The 25,711-nt window shown below is 41.4% G+C and overlaps 1 protein-coding gene across 1 annotated transcript in view; it reads left to right on the forward strand.

Moving 5' to 3' along the window:
- Window positions 1-25,711, forward strand: part of TMX3 (thioredoxin related transmembrane protein 3) — a 403,888-nt gene that overhangs the window by 129,704 nt on the left and 248,473 nt on the right. Inside the window, exon 7 of the mRNA XM_053714874.1 lies at window positions 4,058-4,157. Within this exon, the coding sequence (XP_053570849.1) occupies window positions 4,058-4,157 (100 nt within the window). The remainder of the gene's footprint in view (window positions 1-4,057; window positions 4,158-25,711) is intronic.

Raw genomic sequence — 25,711 nt, forward strand, 5'->3', positions numbered from 1 at the left:
AGGTTGTATGTCAGAGTTAAGCACAGCAGCACAAGTGATAAACAAGTTGCAAGTCTTAGGCATTAATTACTGTTTTGTGCATATATGTGCAAACCAAGGTTTGTTGCAGGTTCACAGTTCATAATATTATGTAGAGCTGTATATCAGTATAATCAGAGTAGCACAAGTGATAGACAAGTTACAAGTCTCAGGCATTAATTACTGTTTGAGCATATATATGCAAACTAGGTTTGTTGCAGGTTATTTCAGCAATGACAACTAGAAGCAGAGAAATAGTGATAAAGTTCTGAGTAAGATGATGTTATTGTAATTAGAGAGTGATGATAAGCAAAAGAATTCTTGATTTATAATAAAGTTCAGAGTTTGTTAAGTAGCTGTGTCCAGGAAACAGAATGGGATTATTTTTGATACTTGCGGTTTGATGATATTTAGCATAGGTAATAGAAAATGCTTTTTCTTGGAATAGTTGGTAAATTCATGCAGCAAACAGTCACAGATCTCAGTTGTTCAGGATCACAACTTCAAAGTTAATGCAAAACACATTAGACCTGAGAAGGCTTAAAAAGAGGCTGAGGTAATCGGGTACATGAATGATTAATCAGGCAGGCAAGCAAGCTGAATGTAAATACTGCCCAAATGCAGCAGTCAGAGAAGGAAGTCTTAAAGGGATAGTGACATTAGGCTGAGATATGTTACAGCAGTTCAGCATGCTCAGAAAATGGATGGGAGATTATACGGATTTCTCTCCTCGAATTCTACTGGAATCATCTCTCCCAGGGATCTTGCATTTGCAGACCGTATTGGGTGGTTGTGACAACAGATGCCAACCTTCTAGGTTGGGGAGCAGTCTGGGGCTACCTAAGGGCTCGGGGGGGGGGGGGGTTGGTCTCAGCCAGAGACTGTTCTTCCTTTAAACATTCTGGAGCTGAGAGCGTTCTACAATGTTCTGCTGGCCTGGCCGCAGTTAGCCTTAGTCCAGTTTGTCAGGTTCCAGTCGGTCAGAATAACGTCAGTGACTTCCATCAGTCATCAGGGAGGATGATGAAGAATTCCATTAGCGATGACAGAGGTATCCAAAATACTCAGTGGGTGGAGGCCCATTCTTGCTGCCTGTCGGTGAGTCCCATCCCAGGGGTGGACAACTGAGCGGTGGATTTCCTGAGTAAGCAGACCCTTCATCTGGGGACGTAGGAACTCCATCTGGAAGTGTTCTCCAGCTTTTTCCTCAGTTTGCTTTCTTCCTCGGGTGATTGCTCGAATCAAGGGGAAGGAGGCATCAGTGACCCTCATAGCATCGGCTTAGCCTTGCAGGGTTTGGTATGCAGATCTGGGGGACATGTCATCTCTGCCACCTCTGTGAGTTCGGTGAGTAGGGACCTTCTAATCAAGGACCTCTCCTTCACCCAAATCTGTTTTTCTCTCAAACTGTCTGCTTGGAGATTGAGCGCTTATTATTATCCAAGCGGGGTTTTTCAGAATCAGTCTTAGAGACCATGATTCAGGCTCGTAAGCCTGTAACTAGAAATATTTACCATAAGATATGGCGTAATATCTCTATGGGGTGAATCCTAGGGCTACTCACGGAGTGGAGTTAGGATTCCTATAATTTTGTCTTTTCTCCAAGGGGGTTTGGAGAAAGGATTATCGACAAGTTCCCTAAAGGGGCAAATCACTGCTTTATCTATTTTGTTACACAAAGCTGTGTCAGATGTTCCAGATGTACAATCATTTTGTCAGGCCTTGGTCAGGATCAGGCCTGTGTTCAAACCAGTTACTCCTCCATGGAGTCTGAATTTAGTGCTTAAAGTTCTTCAAGGGGCTCCGTTTGACCCTATGCATTCCTTAGATATTAAGTTGTTATCTTGGAAAGTTTTATTTCTGGTTGATTTTTCTTCTGCTCGCAGTGTGTCAGAGCTCTCGGCTTTGTAGTACGAGTCTCCTTACCTTATTTTTCATTCAGATAAGGTCGTTTTTTTGTACTAAATTAGGATTTCTTCCTAAAGTTGTGTCTATCGGAACATTAATCATGAGATTGTTTTTCCTTCCTTGTGTCCTAATCCTTCTTCTCAGAAGGAACAGCTTCTACTCAGTTTGGACGTGGTTCGTGCCTTAAAGTTTTATCTGCAGGTGACTAAGGATTTTCGTCAGTCTCCTGCTTTGTTTGTGGTTTTCTTAGGAAACCGTAAGGGACAGAAGGCTACAGCTACTTCTCCTTCTTTTTGGCTGAAGAGTATCATACGTTTACATATGAGACCGCTGGACAGCAGCCTCCAGAGAGAGTTACGGCTCATTCCACGAGGGTTGTTGTTCCCTCATGGGCATTCAAGAATGAGGCTTCTGTGGATCAGATTTGCAAGGCTGCAACTTGGTCTTCTCTTCACACTTTTTCAAAGTTTTACAAATTTGAAACTTTTGCCTCGGCTGAGGCCGCTTTTGGGAGAAAGGGTTCTTCAAGCAGTGGTGCCTTCCATTTAGGTTACCTGTCTAGTCCATCCTGTATCATCTGTGTACTCTAGCTTGGGTATTGAATCCCATTAGTAATTAAGATGATCCGTGGACTCATCGTGTCTTAAAAAATAAAAGAAAATGTATGCTTACCTGGTAAATTTATTTCTTTTTTGACACGATGAGTCCACGGCCCACCCTGTTCTTTTAGACAGGTTGTGGGTTCTTGTAAACTTCAGACACCTGCACCTTGGCTTTACCTTTCTCTTCCTAACTTCGGTCGAATGACTGGAGTGAGAGGGAAGGGAGGAGCTATTTAACAGCTCTGCTGTGGTGCTCTTTGCCTCCTGCTGACCAGGAGGTGAATATCCCATTAGTAATTAAGATGATCCGTGGACTCATCATATCAAAAAAGAAATACATTTATCAACATAAATTTTCTTTTTTATATAAATATTGAAGGGACATTAAAGTTGAAATTTACTTATATAGAGTTATAGTAATCATAATGTCTATAATAGGGTTTTAAATCATTGTAATTGCTTGATTTATATTTTGTCTTTTATTTTCCCTGCATAATAGTTTCTCCTTTCTAACTAATTTTGCTTGACATTGCTCTGTTTGCTTGATGGAAACTTACATGCATGCATGGTAGTCATGAGGTAGACAGGGGACTTGTCCAGTAAGGGAGGTACAAAGTTATACTTGAGTACGATTACTGTTTTAAGGTCAAATAACCCTTATTCATATTTTCTTAACCCTCCTCCACTTGCCCGCTTCATTATTTTGCCTCCCATCCAATCAACTTGCTAGCCACACAGCATTTTTCTTAGCATTAAGGGAAAATGCAGTGTGGCTAGCGAACCTATTGTATGCAAGGTAAAAAGTAAGCTCAGGGGGAAAAAAAGGAAGAATATAGTGTGCAGACGGAGGGGGGTTAAGAAAATAAAAACAACAGAATGCAACATCATAGATGCTTAAAAATGCACCAGTACATATAAAATAATGCACAGATTACAAATTTTAATTTAATATGTACACTGTAATTTAAATTTACCATCACTTTAAATCCCTTCTTCGCCTTCTGAATCACAGCACATGATCGCTTTCACTTCCTTACTTGGTCTTCTTTTTAGTCTAACGCTCCATTTTGTGTCCACTTCATTTAAACCCAGTTGCCATATTCTTCATGTGCTCTTATCAAGAACATAAAAATACCCTGCTTTGCTTAAAAGCTGCGTAGAACAGCACTGCACTGGCAAGAGGAGAATCCTGTTAACAATGAATATTTGTACCAAAAATGGTAGGCATTGTTTAGCTTATCTGCACATCCTTACGCATAATCCTCTACTCCCATGAGGAATACTGGTAGTTCAGGTTCTCTTTAGAGCACTATGATGTGTTGTGTGCCAGAAAATGTTGTATTATATTTCCATATATTTACTGCAACTCTGTTTTTTTGTTTGTTTTTCCCAAAATTAGATGCATGCATTGAACTCAAGATTCCCAGGTTTCAAGTCTTATTTACAAGAAATTAGTTGAATCCATTCATATCCTATAATAGACTACATTTTTATAACTAAGGGGTTTTATTTATTTTTGTTTTATGTAGGCCACTGATTCGTCCTCTGCCAAGCCAACAAATGTTTGAGCACGTACAAAAACGACACCGTGTACTTTTTGTGTATGTTGGTGGTGAATCAACTCTAAAGGTATGAAAAACACAATAGTTAAGTACAATAAAGAATAAAGGTGAACCTCCACTCAGAAAATAATGTACAAGAATGCTTCATTTAAAGGTGGAGTTTTATTTTGGTTGTTACATATAGTATCTTTAAAATTCTTATCACTTATGTTTTATTTTCATTTCTTGTTTTGTTATGGTTGCTTGGGATTTCATATATACTTTTACACTTCTCTTCAGCTGTCAAAAAAAATTATAGCAACCTATAAGTGGTCATGGCTACCACAGCAAATGTTATTGTTCTGAGTTTTAATCTTCTGTAGTTTGTATTTCTTCTATAAGGTACGACGAGTACACAGATTCATCCTTTACTTGTGGGATATTATCCTCCTGCTAACAGGAAGTGTCAAAGAGCACCACAGCAGAGCTGTCTATATAGCTCCTCCCTTGGCTCCACCCCCAGTCATTCTCTTTGCCTACTTTAAGTACTAGGAAGGGTAAAGTGAAAGAGGTGATAAAATGTTCGTTTTTATTTTCTTCAAGCAAGAGTTTATTTTAAATGGTACCGGTGTGTACTATTTACTCTCAGGCAGCAGATGGATGAAGACTTCTGCCTGGAGGCTGATGATCTTAGCATTTGTCACTAAGATCCAGAACAGTTCCCACAGAGGCTGATGGGTACAAGAAAGTTCAGTGTGAGGAACGTTTTCATGCTATATAGCAGTGAGGTATGTTCAGTCATTTTTTCTGGAGAGACTGTGGTATTTCAGAAAGGCTGACAGTATCCCCATGAGGGTAAGGGTAAGCAGTAATCCTAAGAGTTATAGAAGGGTATTACTAAGCTTGCATAAGGGGTTCATTAAAAAATGGTTGACACTGATTTTTGAATGTTTGTGGGCAAACGTTTTGTGAACTGGGAGTGCTGTTAACGTTTTTTTTTTTTTTTTTGTGGGCAATAACGTTTTTTGGCAACTTTATTGAGGGTACACTTGGCTTATTATTTGGGTCTCAGAACCCACATGGCTAGTTTGGAACCGCTCTGGTGCAGTTCATTTAGGCCTACAAAACATCGAGTGAGATGGGCGGGGCCTATTTTCGTGCCTCATATGTGCAGTTGTATTTACTAAGCAAGCAGCAAGCTCCAACGCCGGAGGGCCCTTGTGGAAGTATTGGGCCAAATCGAAGCTGCTGGGGGTGTTTTTTTTCCGGATTTAGGCCTTATTTCGATCAGGTTTTCACATTAAGGAGTTAAATGTTTGTTTTTCTTGTGGGGCAAACTTAACTACACAAATTGAGTCTTATATCAAAAATTTTAGAAGATTGGTGTATTTTAAAGCAGTTTTGCAGAACGTGTATGCTTTTTTTCTCTTAAAGGCGCAGTACCGTTTTTTAAGATTGTTATTTTTTCACTAAATAAAGTGTTTTCAAGCTTGTTTGTGGTCATTACTAGCCTGTTTATTGAGGAAAGTCAATGTTCAATTTGTTTAGAAGCCATTGTGGAACCCCCACTTAGAATGTGTCCCTCATGCACTGAAAGGTCAATAAATTGCAAAGAACATATTTTAGCTAATAAAAGTATGTCGCAGGATGATTCTCAGTCAGAAGGGAATCAGGTTATGCCATTTAATTCTCCCCAAGTGTCACAACCATTAACGCCCGCACAAGCGACGCCAAGTACTTCTAGGGCGTCTAATTCTTTCACCCTGCAAGATATGGTTGCAGTTATGAATACTACCCTAACAGAGGTTTTATTTAAGCTGCCTGGGTTGCAGGGGAAGCGCAGTAGGTCTGGTGTGAGAACAAATGCTGAGCCCTCTGACGCTTTATTAGCCATATCCGATGTACCCTCACAATGTTCTGTGGGGGTGAGGGATTTGCTGTCTGAGGAGAGATTTCTGATTCAGGAAAGATGTTCCCTCAGACAGATTCAGATATGACGGCTTTTAAATTTAAACTAGAACACCTCCGCTTGTTGCTCAGGGAGGTTTTAGCGACTCTGGATGATTGTAACCCTATTGTAGTTCCAGAGAAATTGTGTAAAATGGACAGATATCTAGAGGTTCCTGCCTACACTGATGTTTTTCCGGTCCCTAAGAGGATTTCGGACATTGTTACTAAGGAGTGGGATAGACCAGGTATTCCGTTCGCTCCCCCTCCTACTTTTAAGAAAATGTTTCCCATATCAGACACCATGCGGGATTCGTGGCAGACGGTCCCTAAGGTGGAGGGAGCTATTTCTACCCTGGCTAAGCGTACAACTATACCTATTGAGGACAGTTGTGCTTTCAAAAATCCTATGGATAAACAATTAGAGGGTCTCCTAAAGAAACTATTTGTTCATCAGGGTTTTCTTCTGCAACCTATTGTGTGCATTGTTCCTGTAACTACTGCAGCTGCTTTTTGGTTCGAGGCTCTGGAGGAGGTTCTTCAGGTTGAGAACCATTAGATGATATTCTGGATAGAATTAGGGCTCTCAAGCTAGCTAATTCTTTCATTACAGATGCCGCTTTTCAACTGGCTAAATTAGCGGCAAAGAATTCAGGTTTTGCCATTTTAGAGCGTTATGGCTTAAGTCCTGGTCTGCTGATGTGTCATCAAAATCTAAGCTTTTAGCCATCCCTTTCAAAGGTAAGACCCTATTCGGGCCTGAACTGAAAGAGATCATTTCAGACATCACTGGAGGAAAAGGCCAAACAAACCAAACAAAATAATTTTCGTTCCTTTCGAAACTTCAAAGGTGGTCCCTCTACCTCTTCCCCTGCTGCAAAACAAGAGGGGAATTTTGCTCAATCTAAGTCAGTCTGGAGACCTAACCAGACTTGGAACAAAGGTAAACAGGCCAAGAAGCCTGCTGCTGCCACCAAGACAGCATGAAGGGGTAGCCCCCGATCCGGGACCGGATCTAGTAGGGGGCAGACTTTCTCTCTTTGCTCAGGCTTGGGCAAGAGACGTTCAGGACTCCTGGGCTTTAGAAATCGTAACCCAGGGGTATCTTCTAGATTTCAAAGATTCTCCTCCAAGGGGGAGATTCCATCTTTCTCAATTGTCTGTAAACCAGACAAAAAGAGAGGCGTTCTTACGCTGTGTAGAAGACCTATATACCATGGGAGTGATCCGCCCAGTTCCGAAAACAGAACAGGGGCAGGGGTTTTACTCCAATCTGTTTGTGGTTCCCAAAAAAGAGGGAACCTTCAGACCAATTCTAGATCTCAAGATCCTAAACAAATTCGTCAGAGTCCCATCCTTCAAGATGGAGACCATTCGGACTATTTTACCAATGATCCAGGAGGGTCAATATATGACCACCATGGACTTAAAGTATGCGTATCTACACATCCCTATCCACAAAGATCATCACCAGTTCCTCAGGTTCGCCTTTCTGGACAAGCATTACCAGTTTGTGGCTCTTCCCTTCGGGTTGGCCACAGCTCCCAGAATTTTCACAAAGATGCTAGGGTCCCTTCTGGCGTTCTAAGGCCGCGGGGCATAGCAGTGGCGCCTTATCTGGACGATATCTTAATTCAGGCGTCAACTTACCAACTAGCCAAGTCTCACACGGACATCGTGTTGGCTTTTCTAAGATCTCACGGGTGGAAGGTGAACGTAAAAAAGAGTTTACTTATCCCTCTCACAAGAGTTCCATTCCTGGTAACTATGATAGATTCGGTGGACATGAAAATTCAGGAAATCAAGGATTTTAACCACCTGCCGAGCTCTTCATTCCATTCCTCGGCCGTCAGTGGCTCAGTGTATGGAGGTGATCGGACTAATGGTAGCGGCAATGGACATAGTTCCGTTTGCTCGCTTGCATCTCAGACCACTGCAACTATGCATGCTCAAACAGTGGAATGGGGATTATGCAGATTTATCTCCTCAGATAAATCTGGATCAAGAGACCAGAGACTCTCTTCTTGGTGGTTGTCACAGGATCATCTGTCCCAGGGAATGTGTTTCCGCAGGCCAGCGTGGGTCATAGTGACGACGGGCGCCAGCCTATTGGGCTGGGGTGCAGTCTGGAATTCCCTGAAAGCACAGGGTTTGTGGACTCAGGAGGAGGCTCTTCTCCCGATAAATATTCTAGAACTGAGAGCGATATCAAATAGGGTACTGGGAGAAAGAGCTTAAGAATAACCCACGATCCATTGAAATATTAAACTCCCTAACACTAAGCAGACAATCCCTTAAGAACTACCTTACAAAAGAACACCAGAGGAAATCTGCCCTGCTAAAGCAAAAGTACTTTGAGGTAAAAGATAAGACAGGCTCATCATTAGCAAAAGCTTTGAGGAGACGCCAGCTTAATACACATATTCATTATATCAAGGACACTCAGGAGAATATACACAAAGATAGCAAAACTATTGCTGAGACATTCCGTCAATATTATATGTCCCTATACAACATAAAGGACACACCAGCACCACAGACTATAGAGAATTACCTTTCAGACTTAACTCTACCCACTTTAGATACTGAGGAAACCACATCTTTAGATCTCCCCATATCCACAAAAGAAATTAAGAAGGCGATCCAAGACATGCCGAGCGGCAAGAGCCCAGGTCCGGATGGCCTTAGTATAAAGTATTATAAAAGGTACCCAAACCACTTAATACCCCCACTAGTAAAGCTATTTAATTCATTGCTAGACTCAAATGGTTTTTCAGAGAGCATGCTGGAGGCACATGTTACTGTGCTACCGAAACCAGGGAAAGACCCGAATAGGCCGGAGAATTTTCGCCCGATTTCTCTGTTGAACTCGGATGTTAAGATTTTTGCTAAAATTCTGGCCCATAGAATAAACCAATACCTACCTAAACTAATAAGCACAGACCAAGCGGGTTTTATACCTGGTAGAGAGGCTAAAGATAATACTCTAAAAGCACTACAACTTATATCGTATGCGAAAAACAACAAAATTCCGGCGGTCCTGATCTCTACCGACGCAGAGAAAGCCTTCGATAGGGTAAATTGGCACTTTTTAAAAGCTGTTATGCATAAAATGAAATTTGGCGATAAATTCATAAATTTAGCTTTCTCCCTCTACGCACGTCCCATGGCTAGGATCAAGGTAAATGGCTTGTTATCTGATAAGTTCTACATTGCAAATGGAACAAGGCAGGGCTGCCCTCTTTCACCAGTGCTCTTTGCTTTATCTATAGAAGCGCTGGCACAGAAAATTAGAAATAGTTCACAGATCAAAGGCATACAGATAGGTAACGCTGAACATAAACTTGCGCTGTATGCGGATGATGTCCTACTTACCCTTACTAAGATAGAGGAATCATTACCAGCAATGCTAGAGATTTTTGGGAACTATGGGAGGGTTTCGCATTTCTTGTTAAACACCTCCAAATCGGAAATGCTAAACTTAACATATGGAGATGCAGAATTCTATCAAATAGCACAAAATTATCCACTTAAAATACAAGAATCGAAACTTAAATATCTAGGTATCTACCTTTCAACAGACCCTAAAGTAATATTCCAGGCTAACTATAAGACACTTGAGGCCGCATTAGTAGCTGACTTATCTAGCTGGAAGAATAAGTCTATCTCATGGATAGGCAGAATAAACGTGATAAAAATGAATGCCCTCCCTAGGTTATTATATCTATTGCAAACTACCCCTATACAACTTCCACACCAGTATCTATCCAGGATTCAATCACTACTCGAGCAATTCATATGGCAGGGAATTAAACCTAGAGTAGCTAAACAGACAATGTATTTGCCCAAAGAAAAAGGAGGACTAGGAGTACCTAATGTACACACATATAAGATTGCAATAACCTTACAAAATCTAATAGAATGGTGCACGAACAATACTCATAAACAATGGGTTCAGATAGACAGACACATAATAGGTTTTAGCAACGCTGGAATGGCCGCCTGGCTCCCTGCTAAGCGGAGGCCGACGGTTATACAACAGTATCAGTTGCTGGACGAACTTTTCCGAACCTGGGATAGATTGATAAACACTTCTACATGTGTGTCCGGTATGGTCTCCCCTATGCAACCTATCTGCCACAACACTGACATGCCCTGGAACTACAAAGAAAATTCGTCAGATCATGGGAGTCACATTAAAAACAGAATTTTATCCATATTTATCCAAGACGGGAAACTTAAGCCCTTAGAAACTATTACTGACTCTCATCCGGATATTACTATAAATTGGTATTCTTATACGCAAATTGGACACTACATAAACACACATCCCAGACGCCAGTCCCTAACTAGAAAGCTGACACCCTTTGAAACACTATGTATATCAAATAGCACCCCAAGGCATTTAATTTCTATACTATATAAACAGTTATTAGCACGAGATACACAACAAACACCTAACTACACTAGATCCTGGGAAAAGGAACTGGGGGTGGAATTAACGGAAGAGGACTGGCTAAAGACGTTTGCTGCAACTAAAAAATCGTCAATTTCTGTTAGGGTACTAGAAACAAATTACAAATTTATGATGAGATGGTACCTTACTCCTAGCAGACTACACAAAATATACAAAACAGCAAGTAACAGGTGCTGGAGGGGGTGCGGAGAAGAGGGCAGTATGACACATATATGGTGGAGTTGTGACAGGTTAGACGTGTTTTGGACGGAAGTACTTGGACAGATGTCTGAAATAATAGGGATGCAGGTGCCTAATGACCCACAGATTCTCCTGTATATGTCCCTCCCCAAATCCAACAATAAAATAAACAATCTTCTCCTGACACTCATGATTAATAGCGCTAAATTACTTATTCCAAAACACTGGAAGTCAGACACTATACCATCTGTAGGGGAATGGAAGACACAAGTGGACACACTTCTCCATCTTGAAAGATACCACCATTTACAGGCTGGCACCACAGACACACATGAGTTAATGTTATATACATGGAAACAACATATCTCTACTCACTAGGTATCAGATACATTTTCCAAACATGAGTACAGGTACGTAACATAGTGAAACTAGACTCTCATGCCGTTTTCTAACAATTATTGTTTAGTAAAACTCTGTATAACTGGCTAGTGCCTGTACACCTGTTTATGTCCGACTGACTGTTTTTTGGGCTAGCAGCACACTGCGGGCCAAGTTTCAAAATGGACTTTGTTGACTATTCAGCATTGTTGGAAGGAAAACGCGAACTAGATCCTGAATAACCTTGTGCTCTCTGGTCTCTTGGAGATCATAAACATCGGCACTCTTTGGTCATGGTGTGCTGCAGGACAGTTGTTAACATATAACATTAAGTTATCATACAATCTTGTAAGTTTCAAGTTATGTTTTTATACTTTTTCATCTCATACAATGTATGGCTTTACAAATTCAATAAAACCTTTAAAAAAAAAAAAAAAAAAAAGAATTAAAATCCATTAAAATTCAAAAAAAAAAACAAAAAAAACTGAGAGCGATATTAAAGGCGCTTCAGGCGTGGCCTCAGCTGGCTTCGGCCAGATTCATAAGATTCCAGTCGGACAGTATCACGACTGTAGCATATATCAATCATCAGGGGGGGGGACAAAGAGTTCTCTAGCGATGATAGAGGTTACCAAAATAATTCAATGGGCAGAGACTCATTCTTGCCATCTATCAGCAATCTATATCCCAGGAGTGGAGAACTGGGAAGTGGATTTTCTAAGTTGTCATCCGGGGGAGTGGGAACTCCATCCGGAGGTGTTTGCACAATTAATTCAACAATGGGGCACACCAGAATTGGATCTGATGGTGTCTCGTCAGAACGCCAAACGTCCTTGTTACGGGTCCAGATCAAGGGATCCTAAGGCAGTACTGATAGATGCTCTAGCAGTACCCTGGTCATTCAACCTGGCTTATGTGTTTCCACCATTTCCTCTCCTTCCTCGTCTGATTGCCAGAATCAAACAGGAGAGAGCTTTGGTGATTTTGATAGCACCTGCGTGGCCACGCAGGACTTGGTATGCAGACTTGGTGGACATGTCATCTCTTCCACCATGGACTCTGCCACTGAGACAGGACCTTCTGATTCAAGGTCCGTTCCAGCATCCAAATCTAGTTTCTCTGCTGCTGACTGTCTGGATATTGAACGCTTGATTTTATCCAAGTGGGGATTCTCTGAGTCGGTCATAGATACCTTGATTCAGGCTCAAAAGCCTGTCACTAGGAAAATTTATCATAAGATATGGCGTAAATATCTTTATTGGTGCAAATCCAAAGGCTACTCATGGAGTAAGATCAGGATTCCTAGGATTTTGTCCTTTCTCCAAGAAGGATTGGAGAAGGGGCTATCAGCTAGTTCCTTAAAGGGACAGATATCTGCTTTATCAATTTTACTGCACAAGCGTCTGGCAGATGTTCCAGACGTTCAGTCGTTCTGTCAGGCTTTAGTTAGAATCAAGCCTGTATTTAAACCTGTTGCTCCGCCATGGAGTTTAAATTTAGTTCTTAAAGTTCTTGAAGGGGTTCCGTTTGAACCTATGCATTCCATAGATATTAAGCTTCTATCTTGGAAGGTTCTGTTTTTAATTGCTATCTCTTCGGCTCGAAGAGTTTCTGAACTATCTGTATTGCAATGCGACTCGCCTTATCTTGTTTTCCATGCTGATAAGGTAGTTTTGCGTACCAAACCTGGATTCCTTCCTAAGGTTGTTACTAATAAGAATATTAATCAGGAAATTGTTGTTCCTTCTCTGTGTCCTAATCCTTCCTCTAAGAAGGAGCGTCTGTTGCACAACTTGGACGTGGTTCGTGCTTTGAAGTTTTACTTGCAAGCGACCAAAGATTTCCGTCAAACATCTTCTTTCTTTGTGGTCTATTCTGGAAAACGTAGAGGTCAAAAAGCTACAGCTACCTCTCTTTCTTTTTGGCTGAAAAGCATCATCCGTTTGGCATACGAGACTGCTGGACAGCAGGCTCCTGAAAGAATTACATCTCACTCTACTAGAGCGGTGGCTTCCACATGGGCTTTTAAAAATGATGTTTCTGTTGAACAGATTTGTAAGGCTGCGACTTGGTCTTCGCTTCATACCTTTTCCAAATTTTACAAATGTGATACTTTTGCTTCTTCGGAGGCTATTTTTGGGAGAAAAGTTCTTCAAGCAGTGGTGCCTTCTGTTTAGCCATCTGTCTTGTCCCTCCCGTTCATTCGTGTCCTGTAGCTTTGGTATTGTATCCCACAAGTAAAGGATGAATCCGTGGACTCGTCGTACCTTTATAGAAGAAAAGTAAATTTATGCTTACCTGATAAATTAATTTCTTCTATGGTACGACCAGTCCACGGCCCGCCCTGTCATTTTAAGACAGATTATATTTTTTTATTTTAAACTTCAGTCACCTCTGCACCTTTTTAGTTTCTCCTTTTTCTTCCTGTACCTTCGGTCGAATGACTGGGGGGTGGAGCTAAGGGAGGAGCTATATAGACAGCTCTGCTGTGGTGCTCTTTGCCACTTCCTGTTAGCAGAAGGATAATATCCCACAAGTAAAGGATGAATCCGTGGACTCGTCGTACCATAGAAGAAATTAATTTATCAGGTAAGCATAAATGTACTTTTTCACATAAAAAGCAGTATGTTACTGTTGGAAGTTTAGATTTGTATGTTATGATCTTACTTACAACGTTGGGAATGTTGGTAAATTTCAGTCTGTCACTTCACACAGCTGACCAACATGTGATCAACCCCAAAGTCTTGATAAGGCTCCCAGTATTATAATATTTTTTTGCGATGTTGTAAAAACTGTTTTAAGAACAACTTGGCTGCCATTTGAAACTTTGTTGCTCTTGTTATTATTAATGTAGCTCGTGTTCCTTTTGGGTCACTCCTGTTTTTTTTTATCCTGCTGTTCACTATTGCTATGTTCCTGTTGACCACTGCTGCCTTTTTCTTACTGACCACGGCTTCCTGTGTATCCTGATGGTGGCTGTTGCCTGAACATAACTTTCCCTCTGGTCTGACTCTTCTTCATTTTTGCCTGTGCTCCTGCATCACTGTATGTGCAGCTGCTGACCATTATAGCTCTGTTTGTATTGACAATGCCTGCATTAACATCTGTTGGTCTCTCTTGCCAGTGAACCTGTTGCCTACCACTGCCCATGTACCTACTGGTGTTTTATTCCCTATTTTGCTGGCTATATTAGTCTTTAATATCAGATTGCTTGTACCCCCTCCTCAATATTGGTATCTCTGCCTTGTGGTCTTGTTGAGTTTGAGCTTTCACCTCCTAGGTTCTTAACACATTTGTTCCTGTCCCTGCCTTAGCATTCTTCTAGCGCTGCTTGGTATCACAGATGAGTATTGCTCATCCATGTATATACTTTATTTCTCTTGTAAGATGTATCGAGTCCACGGATTCTTCCTTTACTTGTGGGATATTCTCCTTCCCAACAGGAAGTGGCAAAGAGAGCACACAGCAGAGCTGTCCATATAGCTCCCCCTCCAGCTCCACCCCCCAAGTCATTCTCTTTGCCGGCTCTAAGCAATCGGAAGGGTTAAGTAAATGTGGTAGAAAAATTGTAGTTTTTATTTTCAACAAGCAAGATTTTGTTATTTTAAATGGTACCGGTGTGTACTATTTACTCTCTAGCAGAAAGGAGATGAAGATTTCTGCAGGGAGGAAGATGATTTTAGCATGTTGTAACTAAAATCCACTGCTGTTCCCACACAGGACTGAGGAGTACAAGAAAACTTGCAGGTTAGGCTGCAATAAGGTATGTTCAGTCTTTTTTCTTCTAGACAAGACTGTGATAATGCTAGAGAAGACTGATAATATCCCCATGAGGGAAGGGTAAGCTGTATTCAGAGACTAAGTATGGAATTTCAAGCTTGCATAACAGGGCTAGTTTATGCTGGGTGACACTACTTTCAGGGCAAACGGTTTTTTATTGAAAATATCGTTTTTTGAGACACTTTGAAGGTTCCTTTGGGTTTCTTTCAGGGGTTGTTACCCACATTGCTAATATTAAAACACTTTGGAGTGTTTCTTTAGGTCTCACAAGCACCGTAGTGAGGTGGGAGGGGCCTAATTTTGCGCCTCTGTTGCGCAGTTATATTTGACTAGAAGTTCAGACTGTTTCACATGGAGGGTCCTGCTGCAGTTTGAGGGCCTATAAGAAGCTTTTTCCCCACAAATCTGGTTCCTAAGGGAGGTAGGGCCACAGCAGAGCTGTGGCAAGGTGCTGAACGTTTTTTAACCGTTTTTTTTGGCTTACTGTCGATCCGGTTTGGGCATTAAGGGGTTAATCGTTTTTATTGCTAGTGGTGCAATCTTACTAATGCTTTAGGTACATACTGTAAAAATTTCGAAAAGTTTGCTGCATTTTTCACTGTTTTGCAAAATTGTGTGCCTTTTTTTACTGTGCTCTTAAAGGCACAGTAACGTTTTTTTCAAAGTGTGTTTTTACTTGATTAAAATGATTTCCAAGCCTGCTTGTTTTACTACTAGTCTGTTAAACATGTCTGACACCAAGGAAAATCCTTGTTTAATGTGTTTAGAAGCCATGGTGGAACCCCCTCTCAGAATGTGTCCCACTTGTACTGATATGTCTATACACTTTAAAGATCATATTGTTACACTTAAAAATGTGGCCCAAGATGATTCTCAGACAGAAGGTAACAAGGTTAGCCCGTCAACCTCTCCCCAAGTGTCACAACCAGTTACGCCCACTCAAACGACGCCTAGCACCTCTAGTGCGTCTAACTCTTTTACCTTATTATGAATAATACCCTCTCAGAGTTCTTATCTAAACTGCCCGTGTTACCTGCAAAGCGTGATAGCTCTGTTTTAAGAACAGATAATGAGCATTCTGACGCTTTAGTAGCCGTATCCGATATACCCTCACAACGCTCTGAAGTTGGGGCGAGGGATGGGCTGTCTGAGGGAGAAATTTCCGATTCAGGAAAGGTTTCTTCTCAGACAGATTCAGATATATTGGCTTTTAAATTTAAACTAGAACACCTCCGCTTATTGCTCAGGGAGGTATTAGTTACTCTGGATGACTGCGACCCTATGGTGGTTCCAGAGAAATTGTGTAAAATGGACAAGTACCTGGAAGTTCCTGTTTACACTGATGTGTTCCCGGTCCCTAAGAGGATTGCGGATATTGTTACTAGGGAGTGGGATAGACCAGGTATTCCCTTCGTTCCCCCTCCTGTTTTTAAGAAAATGTTCCCCATATCTGACCCCATGCGGGACTCGTGGCAGACGGTCCCTAAGGTGGAGGGGGCTATTTCTTTCATGTAATTAGCAAGAGTCCATGAGCTAGTGACGTATGGGATATACATTCCTACCAGGAGGGGCAAAGTTTCCCAAACCTTAAAATGCCTATAAATACACCCCTCACCACACCCACAATTCAGTTTTACAAACTTTGCCTCCGATGGAGGTGGTGAAGTAAGTTTGTGCTAGATTCTATGTTGATATGCGCTCCGCAGCAAGTTGGAGCCCGGTTTTCCTCTCAGCGTGCAGTGAATGTCAGAGGGATGTGAGGAGAGTATTGCCTATTTGAATGCAGTGATCTCCTTCTACGGGGTCTATTTCATAGGTTCTCTGTTATCGGTCGTAGAGATTCATCTCTTACCTCCCTTTTCAGATCGACGATATACTCTTATATATACCATTACCTCTGCTGATTCTCGTTTCAGTACTGGTTTGGCTTTCTACAAACATGTAGATGAGTGTCCTGGGGTAAGTAAATCTTATTTTCTGTGACACTCTAAGTTATGGTTGGGCACTTTATTTATAAAGTTCTAAATATATGTATTCAAACATTTATTTGCCTTGACTCAGAATGTTCAACTTTCCTTATTTTTCAGACAGTCAGTTTCATATTTGGGATAAATGCATTTGTTTCAATCATTTTTTCTTACCTTAAAAAATTTGACTTTTTCCCTGTGGGCTGTTAGGCTCGCGGGGGCAGAAAATGCTTCATTTTATTGCGTCATTCTTGGCGCGGACTTTTTTGGCGCAAAATTTTTTTTCTGTTTCCGGCGTCATACGTGTCGCCGGAAGTTGCGTCATTTTTTGACGTTTTTTTTGCGTCAAAAATGTCGGCGTTCCGGATGTGGCGTCATTTTTGGCGCCAAAAGCATTTAGGCGCCAAATAATGTGGGCGTCTTTTTTGGCGCTAAAAAAGATGGGCGTCATTTTTGTCTCCACATTATTTAAGTCTCATTATTTATTGCTTCTGGTTGCTAGAAGCTTGTTCACTGGCATTTTTTTCCCATTCCTGAAACTGTCATTTAAGGAATTTGATCAATTTTGCTTTATATGTTGTTTTTTTTCTTTTACATATTGCAAGATGTTCCACGTTGCAACTGAGTCAGAAGATACTACAGGAAAATCACTGCACAGTGCTGGAGCTACCAAGCTAAGTGTATCTGCTATAAACTTTTGGTATCTGTTTCTCCAGCTGTTATTTGTATTGCATGTCATGTCAAACTTATTAATGCAGATAAAATTTCCTTTAGTACTGTTACATTACCTGTTGCTGTTCCGTCAACATCTAATTTTCAGAGTGTTCCTGATAACATAAGAGATTTTATTTTTTAAATCCATTAAGAAGGCTATGTCTGTTATTTCTCCTTCTAGTATGCATAAAAGTCTTTTAAAAAACTTCTCTTTTTTCAGATGAATTTTTAAATGAACATCATCATTCTGATACTGATAATGGTTCTTCTGGTTCAGAAGTTTCTGTCTCAGAGGTTGATGCTGATAAATCTTTGTATTTGTTCAAGATGGAATTTATTCGTTCTTTACTTAAAGAAGTGTTATTTGCATTAGAAATAGAGGATTCTGGTCCTCTTGATACTAAATGTAAACGTTTAAATAAGGTTTTTAAATCTCCTGTAGTTATTCCAGAAGTGTTTTATCTCCCTGATGCTATTTCTGAAGTAATTTCCAGGGAATGGAATAATTTGGGTAATTTATTTACTCCTTCTAGACGTTTAAGCAAATTATATCCTGTGCCATCTGACAGATTAGAGTTTTTTGGGACAAAAATCCCTAAGGTTATGGGGCTGTCTCTACTCCTGCTAATGTACTACTATTCCTACGGCAGATAGTACTTAATTTAAGGATCCTTTAGATAGGAAAATTGAATCCTTTCTAAGAAAAGCTTCCTTATGTTCAGGTAATCTTCTTAGACCTGCTATATTTTTAGCGGATGTTGCTGCAGCTTCAACTTTTTGGTTAGAAGCTTTAGCGCAACAAGTAACAGATCATAATTTTATAGCATTATTATTATTCTATAATATGCTAATAATTTTATTGGTGATACCATCTTTTGATATCATTAGAGTTGATGTCAGGTATATGTCTCTAGCTATTTTAGCTAGAAAAGCTTTATGGATTAAACTTGGAATGCTGACATGTCTTCTAAGTCAACTTTGCTTTCCCTTTCTTTCCAGGGTAAATAATCATTTTCGTTCCTTTCCTCACAACAAGGAACAAAAGCCTGATCCTTCATCCTCAGGAGCGGTATCAGTTTGGAAACTATTTTCAGTTTGGAATATATCCAAGCCTTATAGAAACCTATAGCCAGCTCCTAAGTACCTATGAAGGTGCGGCCCTTATTCCAGCTCAGCTGGTATGGGGCAGATTACGTTTTCTTCAAAGAAATTTGGATCAATTCCGTTTTTAATCTCTGGTTTCAGAAACATTGTTTCAGAAAGGTACAGAATTGGCTTCAAGTTAAGGCCTCCTGCTAAGAGATTCTTTTCTTTCCCGTGTCCCAGTTAATACAGCAAAGGCTCAGCATTTCTGAAATGTGTTTCAGATCTAGAGTTGGCTGGAGTATTTATGCCAGTTCCAGTTCTGGAACAGGGGCTGGGGTTTTATTTTATCTCTTCATTGTACCAAAGAAGGTCAATTCCTTCAGACCAGTTCCGGATCTATCATTATTGAATCGTTATGTTAGGATACCAACATTCAAGATGGTTACTGTAGGACTATCCTGCCTTTTGTTTAGCAAGGGCATTATATGTCTACAATAGATTTACAGGATGTGTATCTGCATATTCCGATTCATCCAGATCACTTTTAGTGTCTGAGATTCTCTTTTTAGACAAGCATTACCAGTTTTGTGGCTCTACCGTTTGGCCTAGCCTCAGTTCCAAGAATTTTTTTCAAAGGTTCTCGGTGCCCTTCTTTCTGTAATCAGAGAATAGGGTTTTGGTATTTCCTTATTTGGACGATATCTTGGTACTTGCTCAGTCTTCTCATTTTCGAAGAATCTCATACGAATCGACTTGTGTTGTTTCTTCAAGTTCATGGTTGGAGGATCAATTTACCAATCAGTTCATTGATTCCTCAGACAAGGGTAACCTTTTTTGGGTTCTAGATAAATTCAGTGTCTATGACTCTGTCCTTGTCAGTCAGGAGAAGTTTAACATTGATATCAGCTTGTCAAAACCTTCAGTCACAATCATTCCCTTTGGTAGCCTTATGCATGGAAATGTTGGGTCTTAGGACTGCCGCATCAGATGCGATCTCCTTTGCTCGTTTTCACATGCGACCTCTTCAGCTCTGTATGCTGAACCAATGGTGCAGGGATTACTCAAAGATATCTCTATTAATATCTTTAAACCGATTTTACGACACTCTCTGACATGGTGGACAGATCACCATCGTTTAGTTCAAGGGGCTTCTTTGTTCGTCCCACCTGGACTATAATCTCAACAGATGCAAGTCTTACAGGTTGGGGAGCTGTGTGGGGGTATCTGACGGCACAAGGGGTTTGGGAATCTCAGGAGGTGAGATTTCCGATCAATATTTTGGAACTCCGTGCAATTTTCAGAGCTCTTCAGTTTTGGCCTCTTCTGAAGAGAGAGTTGTTCATTTGTTTTCAGATAGACAATGTCACAACTGTGGCATACATCAATCATCAAGGAGGGATTCACAGTCCTCTGGCTATGAAAGAAGTATCTCGAATTTTGGTTTGGGCGGAATCCAGCTCCTGTCTAATCTCTGCGGTTCATATCCCAGGTATGGACAATTGGAAAGCGGATTATCTCAGTCGCCAAACGTTGCATCTGGGCGAATGGTCTCTTCACCCAGAGGTATTTCTTCAGATTGTTCAAATGTGGGAACTTCCAGAAATAGATCTGATGGCTTCTCATCTAAACAAGAAACTTCCCAGGTATCTGTCCAGATCCCGGGATCCTCAGGCGGAGGCAGTGGATGCATTATCTCTTCCTTGGAAGTATCATCCTGCCTATATCTTTCCGCCTCTAGTTCTTCTTCCAAGAGTAATCTCCAAGATTCTGAAGGAATGCTCGTTTGTTCTGCTGGTAGCTCCGGCATGGCCTCACAGGTTTTGGTATGCGGATCTTGTCCGGATGGCCTCTTGCCAACCGTGGACTCTTCCGTTAAGACCAGACCTTGTGTCTCAAGGTCCTTTTTTCCATCAGGATCTGAAATCCTTAAATTTAAAGGTATGGAGATTGAACGCTTGATTCTTGGTCAAAGAGGTTTCTCTGACTCTGTGATTTATACTATGTTACAGGCTCGTAAATCTGTATCCAGAGAGATATATTATAGAGTCTGGAAGACTTGTATTTCTTGGTGTCTTTCTCATCATTTTTCTTGGCATTCTTTTAGAATACCGAGAATATTCCAGTTTCTTCAGGATGGTTTAGATAAGGGTTTGTCCGCAAGTTCCTTGAAAGGTCAAATCTCTGCTCTTTCTGTTCTTTTTCACAGAAAGATTGCTATTCTTCCTGATATTCATTGTTTTGTACAAGCTTTGGTTCGTATAAAGCCTGTCATTAAGTCAATTTCTCCTCCTTGGAGTTTGAATTTGGTTCTGGGGGCTCTTCAAGCTCCTCCATTTGAACCTATGCATTCATTGGATATTAAATTACTTTCTTGGAAAGTTTTGTTCCTTTTGGCCATCTCTTCTGCCAGAAGAGTTTCTGAATTATCTGCTCTTTCTTGTGAGTCTCCTTTTCTGATTTTTCATCAGGATAAGGCGGTGTTGCGAACTTCTTTTGAATTTTTACCTAAGTTGTGAATTCCAACAACATTAGTAGAGACATTGTGGTTCCTTCATTATGTCCTAATCCTAAGAATTCTAAGGAGAAATCGTTGCATTCTTTGGATGTTATTAGAGCTTTGAAATATTATGTTGAAGCTACTAAGTCTTTCCGAAAGACTTCTAGTTTATTTGTTATCTTTTCCGGTTTTAGAAAGGCCAGAAAACTTCTGCCATTTCTTTGGCATCTTGGTTGAAATCTTTAATTCATCTTGCCTATGTTGAGTCGGGTAAGACTCCGCCTCATAGGATTACAGCTCATTCTACTAGTTCAGTTTCTACTTCCTGGGCGTTTAGGAATGAAGCTTCGGTTGATCAGATTTGCAAAGCGGCAACTTGGTCCTCTTTGCATACTTTTAACAAATTCTACCATTTTGTTGTATTTTCTTCTTCTGAAGCAGTTTTTGGTAGAAAAGTACTTCAGGCAGCGGTTTCAGTTTGAATCTTCTGCTTATGTTTTTCATTAAACTTTATTTTGGGTGTGGATTATTTTCAGCAGGAATTGGCTGTCTTTATTTTATCCCTCCCTCTCTAGTGACTCTTGTGTGGAAAGATCCACATCTTGGGTAGTCATTATCCCATACGTCACTAGCTCATGGACTCTTGCTAATTACATGAAAGAAAACATAATTTATGTAAGAACTTACCTGATAAATTCATTTCTTTCATATTAGCAAGAGTCCATGAGGCCCGCCCTTTTTTGTGGTGGTTATGATTTTTTTGTATAAAGCACAATTATTCCAATTCCTTATTTTATATGCTTTCGCACTTTTTTCTTATCACCCCACTTCTTGGCTATTCGTTAAACTGAATTGTGGGTGTGGTGAGGGGTGTATTTATAGGCATTTTAAGGTTTGGGAAACTTTGCCCCTCCTGGTAGGAATGTATATCCCATACGTCACTAGCTCATGGACTCTTGCTAATATGAAAGAAATGAATTTATCAGGTAAGTTCTTACATAAATTATGTTTTCTTCACTTGCTAAACGCATAAACATACCAATTGAAGACAGTTGTGCTTTCAAAGACCCTATGGATAAAAAATTAGAGGGTTTACTTAAGAAAATTTTTGTTCAACAAGGTTTTCTTCTCCAACCTATTGTGTGCATTGTTCCTGTAACTACTGCAGCTGCTTTCTGGTTCGAGGCGCTGGAAGATGCGCTCAAGACGGAGACCTCATAGAGGACATTATGGACAGAATTAAGGCTCTTAAGCTGGCTAATTCTTTTATCACAGATGCCGCTTTCCAACTAGCTAAGTTAGCGGCAAAGAATTCAGGTTTTGCCATTTTAGTGCGCAGGGCGCTATGGCTAAAGTCCTGGTCGGCCGATGTGTCGTCAAAATGCAAACTCTTGAACATCCCTTTCAAAGGAAAGACCCTCTTCGGGCCTGAATTGAAAGAGATTATTTCAGAAATCACTGGGGGGAAAGATAAAGAACAAACAAAATAATTTTGTTCCTTTTGGAATTTCAGGAGTGGTCTCGCTTCATCCTCCCCTGCTGCAAAGCAAGAGGGTAACGCTTCCCAACCTAGGTCAGCCTGGAAACCTTACTAGGGCTGGAACAAGGGTAAACAGGCCAAGAAGCCTGCAGCTACCTCCAAGACAGCATAAAGGGGTAGCCCCAGATCCAGGACCGGATCTAGTAGGGGGCAGACTCTTCGCTCAGGCTTTGGCAAGAGATGTACTCGATCCCTGGGCCTTAGAGATTGTATCCCAGGGATATCTTCTAGAATTCAAGGACTCTCCTCCAAGGGGAAGGTTCCACATTTCTCGTCTGTCTACAGACCAGACAAAGAAAGAGGCGTTCTTACGCTGTGTAGAAGACCTACATACAATGGGAGTGATCCACCCAGTTCCAATTGCGGAACAAGGGCTGGGTTTTTACTCAAACCTGTTTGTGGTTCCCAAGAAAGAAGGAACTTTCAGACCAATCCTGGATCTCAAAATTCTAAACAAATTCCTCAGAGTCCCATCATTCAAGATGGAGACCATTCGGACAATCTTACCAATGATCCAGGAGGGCCAATATATGACCACCATGGATTTAAAGGATGCGTATCTGCACATTCTTATCCACAAAGATCATCACCAGTTTCTCAGGTTCGCCTTTCTGGACAAGCATTATCAGTTTGTGGCTCTTCCTTTCGGGTTGGCCACTGCTCCCAGAATTTTCACAAAGGTGCTAGGGTCCCTCCTGGCGGTTCTAAGACCGCGGGGCATAGCAGTGGCGCCTTATCTAGACGACATCTTAATTCAGGCGTCGACTTTCCAAAGAGCCAAGTCTCACACGGAAATTGTATTAGCCTTTCTGAGGTCTCACGGGTGGAAGGTGAACATCAAAAGAGTTCTCTCTCCCCCCTCACAAGAGTTTCCTTCCTAGGAACTCTGATAGACTCGGTAGAAATGAAAATATTTCTGACGGAGGTCAGAAAGTTAAAACTCTTTACCACTTGCCGAACCCTTCATTCCATTCCTCGGCCATCTGTAGCTCAGTGCATGGAGACAATCGGATTAATGGTAGCGGCAATGCACATAGTCCCTTTTGCACGGATACACCTCAGACCACTGCAACGATGCATGCTCAAACAGTGGAATGGGGATTATGCAGATTTGTCTCCTCAAATACAGCTGGACCAGGGGACCAGAGATTTTCTTCTCTGGTGGTTGTCTCAGGATCACCTGTCTCAGGGAATGTGTTTCCGCAGACCAGAGTGGATCATCGTAACGACCAACGCCAGTCTGTTGGGCTGGGGTGCAGTCTGGGACTCGCTGAAAGCTCAGGGCTTATGGTTTCGGGAAGAAGCTCTTCTCCCGATAAACATTCTGGAACTGAGGGAGATATTCAACGCGCTTCAGGCATGGCCTCAGCTAGCCACGGCCAAATTCATCAGATTTCAGTCGGACAACATCACGACTGTAGCTTAAGTCAATCATCAAGGAGGAACAAGGAGTTCCCTAGCAATGATGGAAGTAACCAAAATAATCAGGTGGGCGGAGGATCACTCCTGCCATCTGTCAGCAATTCACATCCCAGGAGTAGACAACTGGGAGGCGGATTTCCTAAGTCGTCAGACTTTCCACCCGGGGGAGTGGGAACTCCACCCAGAGGTATTTGCCCAGCTGACTCAGCTATGGGGCACTCCAGAATTGGATCTGATGGCGTCCCGTCAGGACACCAAACTTCCTCTTTACGGGTCCAGGTCCCGGGATCCCCAGGCGGTGCTGATAGATGCTCAAGCAGCGCCTTGGTCCTTCAATCTGGCCTATTTTTTTTCCACCGTTTCCTCTCCTCCCTCGTCTGGTTGCCAGAATCAAGCAGGAGAGGGCTTCGTGATTCTGATAGCGCCTGCGTGGCCACGCAGGACCTGGTATGCAGACCTAGTGGACATGTCATCTGTCCCACCATGGACACTACCAATGAGGCAGGACCTTCTAATACAAGGTCCTTTCAAGCATCCAAATCTAATTTCTCTGCGTCTGACTGCTTGGAGATTGAACGCCTAATTCTATCAAAGCGTGGTTTCTCTGAGTCGGTTATTGATACCCTGATTCAGGCTAGAAAGCCTGTCACCAGGAAAATCTACCATAAGATTTGGCGAAAATATCTTTTTTGGTGTGAATCCAAGGGTTACTCATGGAGTAAGATTAGGATTCCCAGGATACTGTCTTTTCTCCAAGAAGGATTGGAGAAAGGATTATCAGCTAGTTCCTTAAAAGGACAGATATCTGCTTTGTCTATTCTTTTACACAAACGTCTGGCAGAGGTACCAGACGTTCAAGCGTTTAGTCAGGCTTTAGTTAGAATCAAGCCTGTTTATAGACCTGTGGCTCCGCCATGGAGTCTGAATTTAGTTCTTTCAGTTCTGCAAGGGGTTCCGTTTGAGTCTTTACATTCCATAGATATTAAGCTTTTATCTTGGAAAGTTTTGTTTTTGGTAGCTATCTCTTCTGCTCGAAGAGTTTCAGAGCTATCTGCTTTACAGTGTGATTCACCTTACCTGGTTTTCCATGCAGATAAGGTAGTTTTGCGTACCAAACCCGGTTTTCTTCCTAAGGTTGTGTCTAATAAGAATATTAACCAGGAAATTGTTGTTCTTTCTCTGTGTCCTAATCCTTCTTCCAAGAAGGAACGTCTGTTACACAATCTTGATGTGGTTCGTGCTTTAAAGTTCTATTTACAAGCAACTAAGGATTTCAGACAAACACCTTCATTGTTTGTTATCTATTCTGGTAAGAGGAGAGGTCAGAAGGCGACTGCTACCTCTCTTTCCTTTTGGCTTAAAAGTATCATCCATTTGGCCTATGAGACTGCTGGCCAGCAGCCTCCTGAAACAATTACTGCTCATTCTACCAGAGCAGTGGCTTCCACATGGGCTTTTAAAAATGAGGCTTCTGTTGAACAGATTTGTAAGGCAGCGACTTGGTCTTCGCTGCATACTTTTTCCAAATTTTACAAATTCGATACTTTTGCTTCTTCGGAGGCTATTTTTGGGAGAGAGGTTTTACAAGCAGTGGTGCCTTCCGTTTAAGGTACCTGTCTTGTTCCCTCCCTTCATCCGTGTCCTAAAGCTTTGG

Source organism: Bombina bombina, chromosome 5, assembly GCF_027579735.1.
Source record: "Bombina bombina isolate aBomBom1 chromosome 5, aBomBom1.pri, whole genome shotgun sequence".
NCBI classification, from domain to species: domain Eukaryota; kingdom Metazoa; phylum Chordata; class Amphibia; order Anura; family Bombinatoridae; genus Bombina; species Bombina bombina.